Source organism: Tauraco erythrolophus, chromosome 15 (genome assembly GCF_009769465.1).
Source record: "Tauraco erythrolophus isolate bTauEry1 chromosome 15, bTauEry1.pri, whole genome shotgun sequence".
In the NCBI taxonomy this organism is placed as follows: Eukaryota; Metazoa; Chordata; class Aves; order Musophagiformes; family Musophagidae; genus Tauraco; species Tauraco erythrolophus.
In genome coordinates, this window is record NC_141479.1 from 11,122,209 (window position 1) to 11,139,697 (window position 17,489).

At 38.7% G+C, this 17,489-nt stretch overlaps 1 protein-coding gene across 1 annotated transcript in view; it reads right to left on the reverse strand.

Moving 5' to 3' along the window:
- Positions 1 to 17,489, reverse strand: part of LOC104381715 (neural-cadherin) — a 61,886-nt gene that overhangs the window by 478 nt on the left and 43,919 nt on the right. The window contains exons 22-32 of the mRNA XM_086620990.1: positions 16,740 to 17,017; positions 15,688 to 15,902; positions 14,551 to 14,678; positions 13,839 to 13,966; positions 11,832 to 11,955; positions 11,096 to 11,276; positions 10,030 to 10,196; positions 8,971 to 9,235; positions 7,044 to 7,224; positions 5,793 to 6,037; positions 2,969 to 3,123 (exon numbers count right to left, since the gene is read on the reverse strand). Of these exons, the coding sequence (XP_086477116.1) occupies positions 2,969 to 3,123; positions 5,793 to 6,037; positions 7,044 to 7,224; positions 8,971 to 9,235; positions 10,030 to 10,196; positions 11,096 to 11,276; positions 11,832 to 11,955; positions 13,839 to 13,966; positions 14,551 to 14,678; positions 15,688 to 15,902; positions 16,740 to 17,017 (2,067 nt within the window). The remainder of the gene's footprint in view (positions 1 to 2,968; positions 3,124 to 5,792; positions 6,038 to 7,043; positions 7,225 to 8,970; positions 9,236 to 10,029; positions 10,197 to 11,095; positions 11,277 to 11,831; positions 11,956 to 13,838; positions 13,967 to 14,550; positions 14,679 to 15,687; positions 15,903 to 16,739; positions 17,018 to 17,489) is intronic.

Here is a 17,489-nt window from a genome sequence, read left to right on the forward strand (position 1 = left end):
GTGGAAATAAAGAAGGAACAATCCTGAGCAGTCCGTTTGGTGTGAACACAGGAAGGATTGGCTCATTCAACCAGCTCTGCCACCTACAATGTGTCTAAGAAAGCCAAAACCCACCAAGCAGATGTTGATGAGGAACGTCTGTGCAGCCTGCACTAATAGTTAGGTTCAAAATCAAGTCTAATTTCATATTAGAAGCAAAATAAAAATGACAGAATTGCCCCAATTTTTGTTCTGAAAGTCAGATCTGAATATTTTATCATCATTAAACACTGATACCAAAACTGGCAACAAAGGTGAGAAAGGATATTCACAAATAGCACGTTAAAAGAAAACTTTCCACATTAGCAGTTCAATATCCACCATGATTTCTGTTGAAATTTTATCCATCTCTGGAATAGTGGCTAGTTCTGTTCTGTGGCGGTGGCCTGACTGTAAAAGCCAAGCAACTACCTATTACCAAAAAAAAGTTTCCCTTCTAGTGCAGAAGCAGTTAATGTTGTCTGATTGTGCAACTGCTGTCAGTAAAGCTACCAGTACCGTATGTGTTAATTGCATTAACTGATCAGAATCTTTATGCCAGCTGAAAGAAGGAAAAGCAGCATTGTCCTACAGCATCCTTCACCTTCCCACGATCCAAAGGTTCTCTCTCTGGACTTATTTACAGGCAAAAGAAGAATGTTGACAGTCTGTGTGAGGTAGAATTCATCAGAGCAAACGAGTAATTATTTGTATTGCTCAGGCTCTTCATCTGAACAGGAGCCACTGACAGAGTCGTCAGATCAGCACTTTCCAGAGGATTACATTTATTCTCTCACACTGAATTGCGCATTACCATTCCATAAGAGATTATCCAAGGTAATCTTGGTGAGCCTTTGCTGAATTCCAATCGGAGACAGAGAACTGCATCAAAAAAAGACCCCACCTGCAATCAAGAAGCCACGTAAGTGGCCAAGATGGGTTTGGGACAGGACTGTAACATAGAATATCTGCTCATTTCCATTCATCCAGAGAGCCAGTACTGTTAGTGATGAACACTGAGACCCACAGCGCAGATGCCTGTCTGAGGCACGTTCTAAATAAAGGTAAGCTACAGTACGATCCCACTATGAGCACTTTTTATAGGAGTATGACTACCAGTAACATCAGTAAAACATGGCAACTTTCAGTCGTACGGAATTTAAATGGGAGTTTGTCCAAATACAGACTTAAGGATCATCCCTTCATTGAACTCGGTGATACTAAAATCATCCTTCCCTGCTATTGTTCATTAAAATGACACTTTTTTCTGATTATATACCCTTCTTAGTTGGCAGTCTACAAACCCAAGTTGATCCTTGCCTTTGGCTTCAAACCTGGCTTTTAACATTTTAACATACTCAACAGTGCACTAATCTACATCTACTACGATCTTTATGAACTCTTCATTTCTCTGAGGGATAATTTTATTTCAGGTGCAGAATCTCCTTCATAAGACAGCCTCTTGTCCCCGTAGTCCTGCCCCCCGCTAACACTACAAAGACAAAGCTCTCTTGTCCAAGCACCGCGTGATCCTTTTGTTAAGGTAACATTAGAATACAGTTAAGGTATTGTAATTCTGGGTATTTGGGGTTTTTTAAATCTAGACAAAGCAATTGGGTATTAAAAAGGATAGTGGAAACCTGTAGAGGCTTCACTCCAAGCAGCATTTCTTCAAGACAGAGTGAACAGCCTCAGATGACCGTCATCAAGTCATTCATTTGATTCCATTGCTTAAAATAAGAAGTGTATTTTTAGAAGTCTCCAAAACTAATTAAATATGTCATATAGTAACTGTGGATTTCCTCAATCTATAGGCCTTCTGGGCGTAAAATTGCAAAGCATTGTAGAGGAAGTTAATCTTATTAAGGAAAACAGGATTTATGTATATAGCTGTCTATGTTATCACATGGAAAACGTCCTTGTATTTATTACGTTCACTCTAATTCATTGAGAAATTAAGGATACTCAACAAGTAAGAATATTTTATCAGGAGGCTTTGTACAACACTCTCTACGTATTATAACTAAAAATTCCTGAAGATATTTGGAATTTTGGGACAGGTCACATTTAATTATTTTTTTTTAATCACTGGCCTTTTTCGATCCATCACATTAGGTCCCTGATTATTACTACCTCTTCAGAGTCACACCACCTTTTGAATCCATGAAATGAACAGTTTCAAAGGCAGCAGTGAAGTTCCTTACCTTCTTTAAACATAGCAAATAGCTATGGGTCAGCAAATAATCTATTTAAATTACTCATCTATAATATCTGCAGTTTTCTTTCAAAGTTCTGGCTTAAACCGACATGCAGAAATCCTTAAAACAGCTGGCAGAAATGTTAATATTACCTGGTTTGGGTATAATCTGGTCTACTGTAAGAACAAGCACAGTTAGTGTTCACTAGTGCCTTTCTCTCCAAAACAGAAAAGTGCAGAAGGGTTCTTCCACAACCACCATGTGCTTTAGGGCTTAAGAGGAACAAACAGAGTATCTCAGTTTCTTAACAAGTCAAGTCTGAGTAACTGCTGTCACGAACAGTCTCCAGAAAGAGACTGTCCTTAACGAACAGTTCACGTCAGGCCCTTCCAAGGCCTCAGTGCTACAGCAGGAATTGCCACTGAGGACTTCAGCAGCTCCGGAGCCAGGAAACCAAAAACATCAGCTGTTAGTGCTTTACTGCGAAACCCACCCCACAAGCATTTTTAAATATGCACATGGGATCACTGGCTTTAAGACAAATTAGAAGTTGATAGGCACTTATTTCCACTTAAGAAACATGCACCCTATGTACATAACCGTGCCAACGATCCATCTACCAATTGCAGTAATGAATCAGCAGAACAAAGGCTAAGGTCCTCAGTTATGGAGGAAAAGCATAAAATATATTTTCATTAGCATGGTGAGCCACCAGTCCCCTCTTAATTGCAACAGAACACAGTGATCCTTACTTGGTCTTGTTCCCCACCCCCTTCTTCATTGTAGTTGAGGATATTTTCTCTGATGTCCTCCAGATCCTCATGATGTGCAGATACGTGGTAAACTCCTCCGTTCAGACTTTTGTGACTCTTCCGGCGAGCCCACAAGAATGCAGCACTGAACAGAGCTGCGTAAACACACAGGAGCAAAGCAGAACATCATTCAGCAACGAATAAAACATTTGTATAGAGAAGTGCTGCAGGATGGCTCAGGCAGCAGCCATTCTACAGGAGTACTGCAGCACCAGTTCACAGCCAGAGCCTGCACAGAGGCTGTACTTTTGTGTTTCTCAGCAACTGTTTGATTTTTGCACTCTTCAATGTAGTTACATGTGAACATCAAAGACAGAAGAAAAGCCTTTAAAGAGCATTTTAAAATACCCTTTAAAGTGTAACTTTGAAGTTGTTCAAAGCATAACTACCAAAGAACTGAATGACCCAAGTTCTGTTCAGAGACCCATCTATTTAATGTATGGAGGTAAACTTTGTAGGAGAAAATGTATAGGAAGGGGCAGCACTTAGGTAACTGTCGACAGTAACAGACACAACGACACAGAAATGAAGTACAAGACGACACGAGACAAAAGAGGAATGACACGTACATTTTACTAGAAAAAAAGTCAGGCACATTTTGCCTTAACATCCATGAATTTACACATTTTTCTTAAATGCATAGGTGCATTTTACACAGACAGATGTAAAGCTTCAACATCAGATACTGAACATCAGGTAAATAGAAACTTCTGTACCACTGTGTTACCAACTTCATAAAAATTGATAAAAGCTCATAGTAAGACCTCAAACCATTGGATACGGATACCATAAACTAACCATGCAGTAAATTAAAGAGGCTGGAATCTCTGATGGAATACCTGCACAGCAGAGTGCAGTTCGAGGAGCAGCATCTAGATGAGCTTAGGTCCAAAACTGGTGCACACAGAGGTCTATGCCCTGCGCTGTGCTGTGCAGCTGCACCCTTCAAGCTGAATAAATGCATTGGAGATGGATGTTTACCTCTTCCACTCTGCTCCCCCCACAATTAACAGAACGCATCACACAGATTTTCACATGTGGTAACTTTTTGGCAGTCATTTTTCAGCTGAGCTGATTTTGAGATAATAAGTCTTTTAATGTTCTGCATCTCTCCTGTCCTTTTACTGTGACCACTAGCAGAAAGCTAATACTTAAAATGAATATAGCCCATGTTCCAAGACTGTAACAAGAGCATAAACCAGCAGTACCCCCACTGAAGACAGAATCTCTTCCACACAGATACCAACAGCGTAGTCTCCATCTTACGATCCTGAGCTGTCATTAAACAGTGCTGTCATTAAAAGCATTCTATGAAGTTTATTGTTTCTTTGAGCCACAGGGTCAGCGTTAGGGCAGTTGCAAGCTCCAAAGTATGACTGTGTGTTTAACTGAACAAAAGGAGCTGAAGTGCCCTCCTGGCAGCGAGGGGTGAGGGAGGTTCATGTGATATCGAACCAATGTTAAGCCGCCCTGGTATTGATTTACGTACAAAATAATTCCATATTTGAATTTAAAAGATGTAAAGCAGCTTTTCTAATCTATTGAAAAATGTATAAATTTATAATTAAAATTGCAAGAATTAATCACTTTTAACTGCATTACCGGCTTTCTGGAAGCTGTGCAAGAGAAAAAGCATCTGAAATCTTGAGAACAAGGAATTTTATTTAAAATCCTCCTAACAAAAGTTAGTTGTATGATAATACGTATCTACTAAAACTTTCACAAAATACACACCACTTGGTTAAAAACAACTGTTTCTCACTCATAATTTAGACCTGAAAGATTAGCAGGATATCAGGTAAAAGTTACTGGTTTTTTCAGTCAAGTTCAGCGAAGCACAGGCAGCAACACAAAGTCAGCTCACAATAAAACTGCTCTGACACAGCAAAATACAACCCTCCTTTGACATAATGATCTCTGATCACCTCCAACTAACTGGGATTCCAAAAGCTGTGAAACCAGGAAGCTTCCCACCTTACTTGCTGTTCGTATTTGCATGGCAAACATAGTATCTAGCAGAGTTGCAGTGATGGTATTTCAGGTTGCTACAGATGGATGCAAAATAGTCCACGAAACATCTTCATACTCTTACTATGACTTCTGAATGAAACTTAATTAACACTGTAAAAGCCATGAGAAAAATCCTGTCCTTACAAATTTGCAAACTTGCATGAAATTTGAATAAACAAGAAGGACTCAAAGATGTGATCCTTCCTTAATAGTGAGATCCTTCTTTGTCTTTCCTCTTCTGTTTGAGACCCAATGCCTAAGCCTGAAAACAGCTGAGGAAGCCAAAAGCAGCTGTTAGGAGTTGTGACACAACTGGTAAGATGCAAGAGACTGCTCTTGTCTGACCAAGTGTACTCTTATCAGACAAGATATTTCACTTAGACTGAAAAATCTGTTTCATGCATCTTTTAAACAATGCTTATCTGGTAGCAATTTCCACTCTTGGTGTTCAATTGAATTCGCTTCCAGTTATGCATCCCAACAGTTCCTTAGCAATGAAGTGAAATTGCAGAGAAAATAAAACTGCAAAGACTTTCCATCACTCACAAACGTTGATTCACTTAGCAATACATGCACACAGAGATGAAAAATAAGTTACTGATGGAGCCGAGACCATAGCAAAGAAATGAAGGCAGAGTCAAGTCTCCATTAGGAAATGGAGTCTTTCAGCAGGAAGATGAGCTGACAACTATTCAGGACGAGATGGATAAATGAGTTCACCAAAGGTAATACAAGATGTAGTTGCCATAACTACCTAACAGCGCCAAAAAGCAAATGCAGATGGCAAACATGGAACTAAAGCTCAGGCCTGTATCCTTGTGAAAGATCGCCAGTGTGATCTCACAGTTACGTCCGGTATAGCCATCAGGGCAGTGACACTGGAACTTGGTTGGTGACTGCGAGACGCAGGTACCATAGTTACAGGGCCTTTTAGCACATGCAGTGTAGACACACTGTCTACCAGTGGCATTCTCCATGATCATGTGTCCTGGAGGGCAACTGAAAGACGAAGGCAAAATGAAAGCATTAAACTTTGAGAAAAGAAGGCATGGAAGACAGTAAGACTTTAAAACTTTAAGACTTTAAAACAGTCTTTGATGACACTGCATACACAGTTTCTGAAGTAGCTACTAAAAGTTACTTAGAATAATTATAGTTACTTTTAGTAACTACTAAAAGTTACTTAGAATAATAATAATTACAGTCTTTTCTAAAGCAGATATTGTTGTGTGTCTACACAACAATGAACTCCACAACTTTAAACCCTTTCATGTGGGGCTTTTCAGAACTCCATTGGCTTCTGCAAGATTACTCATGTCAAAAATAGCTGGTTTAGGATCTGCTGTTCTATCTTGGCAAGACAAGCTGTGCTATGTTGTGTTTTCATCACAGTGATTTTCCAGAAAAAATACATGTCTAGAAATCTGTTGTGTGGACAGTGGCAGCCAGTAACGCTTAAAGCCTATGTTTTTCACAGCACAACTTGAACCAGTGTTGTCTAACCTCGGCCCCAGCCACACAGAAGAGCTCTGAGCTTAATGATGTGGTGCTTCTAATTCAGCCCGAGTGGCCTGTAAGGGAACAGGTCACAGCCTAAGCCAGTATAAGAAGTCAGACACTAACAAAAGAAAGCACATCTGCACCGCACAGCACGAGCTTCACCACACAGCCAGCCGTGCTAGTGTTCTCCACTCGAGCTATCCTACCCTCTTTTCCTGGTTTTCAGGGTTTACAAACATTCTGGGTTTGCTGATCATCCTTAAACATTTTCAATTAAGACAGGCAGCCGAGATCTGCTGATTTACATCAGCTAGGAGTAGTACCTAAAAGGACAGCATTCTCTGAGTAACCTGATGCCTATGCAGGCATCTAGCTTAGCGTCTCACTGCAGTTCAACTGATTTGATGAGATTGCCAGTGGCAGCCTTCAAGTTGCACGCTTCTTCCGCATCCACCCTTTCCCACCTGAATCTGAAGGGTTTTGTGCTTTCACTTCCACCAATTACCTGCATTCATGCATCATCCACAAATCAATACAAATAAATTCCTGGTTACAAGGGTTATTCCTACAAGCCTCTGAAGAACAGCCTTCTTTGATGCCTTGGGCACTTAATACTGACACCAGCTCCTTCACGTGAGTATCCAGAGGGATCCTGTAGTGATTAAATCTGACATCCTTCATACAACCTGAAGCAAGGCACAAAGAGACTGTTTTAAAAGCCATTCAGCACGAATGATTTGAAGCAGCTGTAAGATTTGGCAGTTTATGCTTAACAAAGGACCCAGGTTACCAAAGTTTAAATCTAGGACTGAATATACCTGAACTTTCATAGCATTGCTCTCCGTTTTTTGACTGAATTTGTTAAAGTTTTGATCAAGATTCCCAGTGTTTTCCACAAGAACGAAGTGCTGCTGCAGGCACCTATCTGCTTGTGGTCAAGACACAAGACGTCTTCACTATGTTTTCAATAGAAAAGCCCAAATATTGTGGAAAATCTGTTATATGTGGAAAATCTGTTATATTCTTCAATGTGTAACAGTACTAATTGTGTTTGATTGATTTTAATTGTAGTTTACAGCTTAACTTTATAGAAGAGCAAACCACAAATAATGGTAGAACAGCCTTGGGAAACTGATAGAAATTTAGCAGCGAAGATGTGTGGCATTAATTTCATATGCTTGAGATGCCTCAGCATAAAAGCATATACCTTGATGAATTAAGTACATTTTATAACTTCAAATCTCTTAAAGTTTCAGTTGCTTAACAGTACATTATTTGTCCTAATTAAAATGATCTTCATGTAACCATTTGACTTTTTAATCTCTTTACTTAAAAACAAATACTTGTAATCTCATAAACAAAAACTCAAAATACAGTCCATAGTTCTCAGCATAAACTTTAGTTACAGGAATACTTCTGGTGAAACAATAGAAAACAATCTTTTTCTAAATAATTTATGATACAGTTATGTTGTAAGTTGTTATTCTATTTAATGCATATACATTTTCTCCTCGCACTTTTGTGTTGCTCATTAAAATACTTTTACCTGGTGAAAACATTACCACTTTGTTTCAAACGAATCTGGTTAAAGAGGTGAAAGGCACGGGAAGGAGAGGTGACAGACAGATATCAGGCACATTTAACCAAGTAATGGTCTTTGTGAATATAAAAGATGTGCCACGTAACTGTGCTTTCAGTGAAGGGTGAGCTGCCGACTGAGGACAGAATAAAAACCTGTTATGGATATCTTAACCTTACATTTCTCTACGCTTCTGCTTCGTGTAACTATTCGATTTCCAGGCTGAAAACTGATTTGTTTTTTAACAGACATCATGACTTCACCCACACAGTTGCTAAAAATTTAAATTGTTAGCTCCAATTCAATAAACCATTTCTAATTTTAGTTAATACTTCAACGGAGTGACTGTAAAATCCAATAATGCAAAAGTAGTGCGCATAAAGGTAATAAACCAGAGCTGCTTGCGTGCTATGCAACGCGTGTATGAAGTGGGAATATTCCCTTAGGCGCAGGGATGGTTGTATCTGGTAGGGAAGGACAGTTGCTGAATGGATCGGACAGAACAATGCAATGAACCAGTTCTGTGTACCTAATGCAGTTAGCCATCCACAGTGCACCTGGGAGAAGCTGGTGAATCTCCAGTTACAAATACTCTACATACAGTTGTGTGAAGAGGTTACCATCATCTTTGTTCCAAGTCCAGTAGCTAACAGTATTTGCACATAACTCCTTGCTGTACCTTTTTCCTAGTCAGAACAGTTTATCTGTCCCTTTTGCAAAGTGTCATGCAAGAATCTGTTTACTTTGGGCTCTACACAAACAAGAAAGCATCTCACAATATGGCCATGTAGTAGCAATAAATTTTCATTTCTACACATCCATATTCTGGACAGTGAGATCAAGAATTCCTCACCTTGAAAACTCTTGTTTTGATTGAATGGGTAGGTGTTTCCAAGGACCAAGCTGCTGGGATCAATCACAATCTCTTTGTATACTCCTGCTGCTTTCAAAATTTCTCTCTTCCCACCTCCTTCATAAAGGCGAAGAGTAAATTCATTTTCATTTCTCTCCAGTGTGATATGATGCCATTCACCATTATCAATGTGGTAGGAGGGAAGGCTTACAGAATAGTCTCCATCACCCAGATTATATGAGACCACTAAGAATCCCTGAACAACCTTGTGAATAATTAACAAAGTAGCAAGAAAAAAAAAAAAAAAGTCATCACCTGACATTTTGTATTGACCTGTAACTGTCGCATTACTTGAACTAAGACTTATAGGTAATCAACAATCCTAAAGCATTTGTTTAAATTTAGGCTATGTTTACACTGCACTTGCAGTGTAATATAAAGATACTTCAGGTGCTACTGAACTAGACAACCTAAATACTGGTAGCAGTGTACTCACAGTAGTACGTAATTCACTCGAAGTAATTCTACCCTGCTTCTCTCTCAGACGAATTTATGGGGTTCTTCAAATGGTTGAAAATCTGGTCTATCCCTTCTACACTGACAGCTCAAACCAGCTTAGCTGAAGAAGTGACTCATTCAGTGGTACGTGTAAAATGAACAGGTTGCCATTTGAGAGTCTGACATCGTTAGAACTGCTACAGGCACCTTTCCTGGCAGTCTGAACTACGCAGAATTGGCCACTCGTGACCACGGCTGAATAGGACACCGGGACAGACACACTACTCATCCTATGCTGTATGGCAAGCTGTACTTCACTGTAACTGGCAATAAATTCCTCTAAAATCCAATGGGATACCTGGTTGTTCGGTGAACGGTTGTTCAGTTGTTAAGTGAAGGATCAGATCTGTAAGTGTCCATAAAAACGAATTCCAAAGCTTTTGTACTTAGCATAAGGTTTTCAGTTCTATTTCCAGCTCTTAAGCTAACACTTCTCTAGGCTAAGTATTCACTGGCATTGATTTAACTTTATGCTGTTACTGCCTGGAATGCCTTGCTCACCTGTAAGGTGATGTGTTCATCCTTATTTCGGGACAACATGCTCGTGATGACACTGTCAGGCTGCCGTGTCCTAATCATGGCTTCAAACAGCGTCCTACGGGCAGGCACGCTGACAGGAAGCTGATAGCGAATGTGACTTCCTGGCCCAAATGTGTATTCTTTGGCAACTAAAAAGGCAGGATAAAGACCTTTAAACCATTTTGTGAGGAGAAGGAAATATTATTGTCTCCATTATTTTCACAGTAAGAGTTGAAAGTAAAAGAAAAAATTGTAATGCACAGCATGGATCCTTGAGACATCACTTGTGTTTCAGGGCATGTCCCTTTATCTATTTCCACAACTTCCCCAGTCACTCTCCCACTTTATCTTCCTCTGTAAAGAGGTGATCTCCCTCCTGACTTGATGCTGCTAATGCTCTTCCTCACAATGCTCACATAGGTTGACAGCAGGAAAGCTGAAGCTCTGACCAAGACAAAAGAAGAGACTGCAGACAAAGTATCATGTACCACAACAATTTTCACAACCTGCTATTTTATAGTTGTCTTTTTGCTCCAAACTTTGGCTCCATGAGGGCTAAATAAAAGATCCTACTACACCAAAAGCACAAACCCTTAAGCCAATAGAGTCTCTTCCAGACACCAACAGAGCAGTAATTTCTAATTCCAGTCCTACAGTTCTAATGCTGCACAGTAAGTGGTACTGGCACACCCACATTTAAGTTTCAGGTTATCAGATATTTCTGAAAGTGTAACAGATGCAAATTCAAAAACGTTGTGATGAAAACGAATAATTTTTTCACAATTCTTTTGTCATGCAGTCTCTATTATACAGTTACTGCATAAACACCCTCAGGACTAAAGAAATTATCTGATACTGAGAAAGTAATTTCTCAAAAGCAATTAGAAAAGAAATTGTTAAAAATCGCAAGCAACTATACTGAAACATGGCTTTACACAATGTAAACATGAGAAACCACCTCAGCAATCATTACCTGCAAACATTTTAAGTTTTCTGTATTGTAAAATTTACCAGCCTATCAATAATGTAACGGAAAAACAGACTTCACCTTTATCACATCGATAGCCATGGTAACCTGGCAAACAATGACAAGCAAAAGAGCCCCAGTCTCCAAGACACCTCCCATGAATACCACAGGAAGAAGACCCCATGGTCTCACAGCTCCCATCCGTAAGTGCGCAGCCAGGGAGGCTATTCAGGGACTCTGCAGGAGACTGAAGGTCATATACCTTCAAGAGAAAATTGTACGACACCGAAATATTATTTAAGAAACAACCGTACTTCATTCTTAAACAGAAATAACTATACTACGTAACAGTCTGTTCTTCATCTGCATTGCCTAAGATGCTAAGTTTGCTTCTTGACATTCAGATTTCAACTTATCAAGATCACATTTTGCCTTTGAATAAACTCCACCGACTACGAAAGCAAAAAACCTCTAATATCTCCTAACAAAGCAGACAGCTGGCATAAATATATCGTTATACAATTGCCATTCAGAAGTTCCCTGAATGCACAAAGAAGCTTGGAAGACAGCTGCATGAAGTTGGAGATAAACAAAGGCACAGTTTCTGGCTCACAAATAACATCTGTTTGTAATTGAGGAAGAAGTTTTCAAGGTAGTTAATTTTGACATAAAAATACAGAATTTTCTTGTATTTAAACTGACGCATATGGGCACTGAATAGATTAATGGAAGCAAAATTTTCAGATATAATTCAAAACTCCCCAAAATTTAATAAAGTTTACTCCTTTGCCAAAGCAAAATGTTACACTTCTCTTACCTGAGTATCCAAGATGAAATTGCGCAAACAACCAGAAAAGTGTTTGTGTACCAACTGTGGGTAGGAATATGGTAAAGATTCTCTTACACCACCCAGCTGTAGAACATGGTTCACATCCAAATACCTTTAAAAATCATATGAATAATAAAAATAGATATGAATTTACCTTCAAACACAGGCATTACATAATAAGGCAGATAAATAAACATCTACACTGCATTTCCAAATAATAGAGGCTTTACAAAATAACAGAAGAATGCAACTATTTTACAATCTTCTTTCTCTTAAATACAGTCAGTCAGAGGGCAGAAACCAGCCCTTTATTTTAAAAGGCAATTTATTTTTTAAATATGACAGTGAAGTCTACTGGGAGTTAAACTACTGCCATTTGGGTATGTCTGTGTTCAAGTCAGGAACAGCTGTGATATTCTAGACACTGCACTCTCCTTCAAGAACTTCTGTGTGTGCACATTCATCCTGTACTGTAGGAATACTACAAAAAAGACTGGTTTGTGAGTGATAAAGGCTAGACACCTAAAAGTTGGGTCAATGTGGTCTAAAAGATACAGTACACACGTCCAAGCTCTGCAATGTATCCCAATCATCTCTCTGAGCCAAAGAACTCCACGTATTTTAGTCTTCACAGAATTTCTTTTTCCCTCAGTTATCAACTCCATTTTTTTCTTTTCATTTGTTCTTACATTTTTCCCTTTTTAGTGTGCTCTTTTCATGACTAGGAGGGCTCCATGCATCTGCTGACGAGGCTTAATCCCAATGCTAACCAGCATACTTGCTGGGACTATCTGTTCCACAAGTCCAATATCTTTATCAGTACAAAGGTTTCCCTAAAATATAACCTGAATATTCCTCCCTGTAACTTAAGGCCTGGCACAGAAGAGATCTAATGTCTAAATCCTCTCCATAGCATTCTTCTATAACACTGAGACTTACCATATCTGTCCTCAGTTTTCTTTCAGCTAAGTGACCTCAATTCCTTCATTCTTGATAGGTCTTATTCTCAAGGCAAGCTGACTACAGTCATGGCTCTTCCCTGGACTATACCCTGTTGATACGCATTTATCCTGCACTGTGGTGTAAAAACTGGACCCAGGACTGCAGCTGAGGCCCAACAGTGCTGACCAGAGTGGAAGGATTGTTTTCCATGTCTTAGAGATGTGCACGTATTGAGGTACTACTGTGGCATTGCTGTGCTGACATTAAAGTGGCATTGCTGACTGCCTCACTTCCCGACTACCATCCATATCTTTCACTGGTGCTTAGCATTTGTTCCCTTCTCTCTATTTGTGAGGCTGGTTATTTCTGCCTACATGCAGGACTTGTACAACTTTGTTGTAGTTGAAAAATACAGCGTGTTTCCAGGTCTTATTTTCAGTTTCATGAGATAATTTTTAATTCCAAGCTATGCCCTCCAACATACTGGTCATTTCTCCCGTTTAATCCGGGCTGACCCAACAGCACAAGCAATTTAAACCACCAGAGTCATTATCCCACCTTGGCTGCATTACTTTGTTGGAAAGCAAACACAAGTGGACTGTATGTCTCAATATAAGATGCAGCAGCTCACAATCGGGCACACCAACACCAGCCTACTTTAATCAGCAGTTTATACAAGTACACCAGGCTGTGAAGTGAACAGATGAGGTATGGACATGTGTGCACTTCCTCTGACTCTGCAATAAAGGCAGTAACTTTGGATCAACCGGAAAGCCTGATGCGTTAGTCTGCCTTAATACATCCTCCAAAGGTTGTCAGTAGGAGCCCAGCCAGACGGTAAGACTGGTTGAGGATCCAGAGTTATTGCCATTAAAAAGTCAACTGGCCTAATTTTGTGAGGTTTTCAAGAATGGGCTTACAGTGACTTGATAAATAAAGTGAGAGAAATCCGGGGGTTAAGGGATGGTACATAGTTGTAAATGGTAAAGTAAATGGTAAAATATTCAAAGGCCTTAGAATAAACTGTCTTTCAGTGAATCTCCAGAAATGTACCTTGCTCTTCGTGGAACAGACCCAAAGACTTCACAATTTGTACGATCTTCAGTGGAGAGCCATTTGCCTACTCCTTCTATCTCTGAAACAACAGCTGCACTGCAGCGATCCAAAGTGAATCGAACATCCTACACCAAAACATAGGAATTAAGAATTTCTTTAAAATTCAATAAACAAGTTATATCGAACTTTCATCTTTGTCTTTTTGCATACCATCAAGCAGAAAGGGCTGGGGTTTTTTTCCTGCTCTGTTTTACATCTTGCAATGAACAGTCAAATCAAAATGGAACCATTTAACAAAGGTGGCACTTAATTTATGCGTCTGAGTAGTTTAAACACTTTCACGAAAACTGTAACCACATTTTCAAATAAATAATTATCTGCTTTTTGTGCATAGGTAATTGATTTCAGTGTCCAAATGTGTACACTGAATGTGCAAATTACAGCTAAGCCTTTATGCACATTCCACGCATGCAGAGCTTAAAAAACAGGAAAAAGATGCCTCTGATATCGATCATGAATTACAACATAGATAAATTTGGAATTGACAATCCTGTCTTCCCACAAGACAAATTACTCATCAAATCTACAAGGGCAGTTAGAATAATACATATAATTACCTAGTCATTTTTTTCTACTGTCCTGTTTATGCACAGGCAAATGCTATTGAAATATAAATATCCTGATGTGGAAAAAAAATCAAATAACTGACCTGACCCTTCACTCTGACTTCTAGTTGATGCCACTTTTTGTCTGCTACGTTCAGGTGACTTGGAAACTGCAGCATCACAAAACCTGAGCCATGGCTCATCTTCAGCACAGGAATACCACTGGAGAGTTCTAATGCAACATGAAAAAGAAATCAAATTCAGCTACAAGAATCTTTCCATTTTGAATACTTTAGCAGTTAGTGAAGGTACTGATTTAATAGTTATTGCTAGTCACATAAAGTGGGGTTCACTACAGAAATAACTAGAATTCTATTCTATGACTGCTATTATGCAGAAATACTCATTCAATATAGTATTTATTTTTATACTTTAGATTGTGCCACTTCTTTGTCAAAACATTGGAACTAATTCCTGATAAGCAATCTATAATTTTATAATGCTCTAAAACAGTAACATATGCAGGTTTTACTCTCTCCCATCTTCTACTCAAATTTACAAGTAACTGCAAAACAAAGCAAAAACGAAGTAAATGATTAGCAATATCCAACAACATTACCTTTCCGTTAATTCGGAAAATATAAAATATCAACCATACTGTGCATCTTGTATATTAATCCACAAAAAGTAACCAGCATTAACCTTTTAAATATGTGTCAACATAAAGCAATGAGTTGTACTTGAGTATAAATTTTCCTATAGCAACGCGCTGGGGCTGGATTCATCCATCAAATCATTGTCTGTTTAAAAAAAAGTGCAAAAATGCCCCAAGACCGAAAGCAGTTTAAGTGGATTTCTTTTCTCACGAAAATAGATAATAATGACATGCAACTGAGACTGTATTAATCATATAATACCTATCTTCAAAGTACCTAAATTCCTTTATAGTACTACAGTTTTCCTAGGGGGATTATTTTTTTATATATATATATCAATCTATTTGGCTTTCCCCTTGATTTCTACAACTCTGCAATGGACCTAAAGCCATAGGTGCAGGCTACAAAAATAGACATCAAAGAAGAAAGATCTATTAGAAACCATTTCAAAATATTTTCAAACCAGAAAATAAATTATCTTGTAAGACAAAAAAGACAGAATTTGTCCTCTAACTACTACATTGTTCACAGGCAACTTATTCCCAAAAGACATTTAATTTTTTCACAACACTTTTGCAGAAGTACCTATTGCAATGAAATTTTCTGTACTTCCAGGTTCTGGATTTGATAAAGGACCGCTATATAGTAAAAGTCCATCTGGAACCACAGTAATAAACTCCAGAGACAGTGAGCTTTCAAAACAAGGCCTGATGGGACGAAACCATGCATAACCATTTCCATGGAAACTGTGCTTAGTCTGCTGGCAGTCTGGTCCATGAAATGAAGCAGGACAAAGACATCTGAAAGAGCATGAACACAAAAAATAGTCAAAATTCCCCAATGTTTAACATTTTTGGTTTTACATGCAACAGATGCAGCACTTATATCACAGTAAAAATATAGCAGTGAAACAATAGAGATTTTAGCAGAGTCTCGGAGGTGCTTGGCAATTATTAAAATACTTTAAGAGTACAAAGTATATCTATCCACTATACTATCTCCATCAAAAAAAGTATTTTCAGGCCATGCTTTTGAGAATGATGAATTATTTCACTAAATAAGTAACAGAGAACACTAAACATCAATTAGTCAATTGATTACAGAGAAAACTCAAGGAGATTAATTCCTAGCTGGAATAAATCAGTATCATTTCACTAAAGGAATACTGGTGCGTGCCAGGTGATGCTATAATCAAGCAAGTTTCCTATCTATTGTTTTCTAAACTCCTTATTACTCATTGTCTAAACTACATTTCACTCCCCCTACATCCCTGCTGCTAACACTGACACTTTCTTTCTAGAAAAGAAAAAGAAAAAAAACAGAGCACACTTCCCATTCCTCCATACTGAATTCGGTGCTCTTACAAAATGACACATGTTAATTATATCACTGTTTTTCTCCCCAGGGTTTTCACACTATTTCCACCGCTCTCAGGACTACAGCACCACGACTGGGATGTTAGTGAAGACGCTGTTATCATTAGATTTACGCTCCAGTGCACTTGTGGGTTTTTTGTTTCTCCTTCAATCAGAAATAAGTTTATGATTTTTTCAGACCTGTATCTTGTAAGCTCCACTCGAAACTTTAAAAATAGAAGGAAAAAAAAGTAAGAGAATCTGCAATACAAGATTCCTTACCTGTAACCATTCGAAGTGTCGATACACATCCCACCATTGAGACAAGGGCTTTGAGAGTAGGAGGAACAAGACTGATGAACTCGGTCCCTAGCTGAACAGGTGCAGACCGCATTGATGGTGGTTGTTACTGAGCCAAATGACACGCTTCCAGTATCCATCACTGTAGGGATGTCACTCACGGTGAGGTGGTTTGTACAACTGTTCCCCTCACTACAGTTTGCACTCCTACATTCATCTATATCGATCTGTGAAATGCTCAATTGTAAAGCTGACTGGATCTAAGAGAAAACACAGTGTAACACATCACTAGTCTCTTCCTCATTAATGCTTTTACTTACTCCTTAATATCTGAAGAATCTAAGCCATCATAGATTTAACAGGATGCTTGAGTATTGGTTAGTAGCATCCCTGACTATGCAGGCAAACAAAATTTTGCAAATACAGGTAAAACTTGAAAAAATTTACAGTAGCAGTATCTCCTAAAAACCTAATCATTAACATGATGGACTGCGAACAAGTTAAATCACCAATTTTGCTCCCTGGCACAACAGATTTCTTCCTTCTACTTGTTTGGGGATTTTGCACAGGTGCCTATAAAGCTTCAGAATTTGATTTGTATTTGGTGGGTCGAATACATTAAAATGACGCGTATGTAGTGGCCAAACCTGAATACAAGAGATCTCACTGCTCTCACAGTAGTATTCACTGAGCTATACAAATGTAAAACTAGCAACATGAGATCTTTATTTA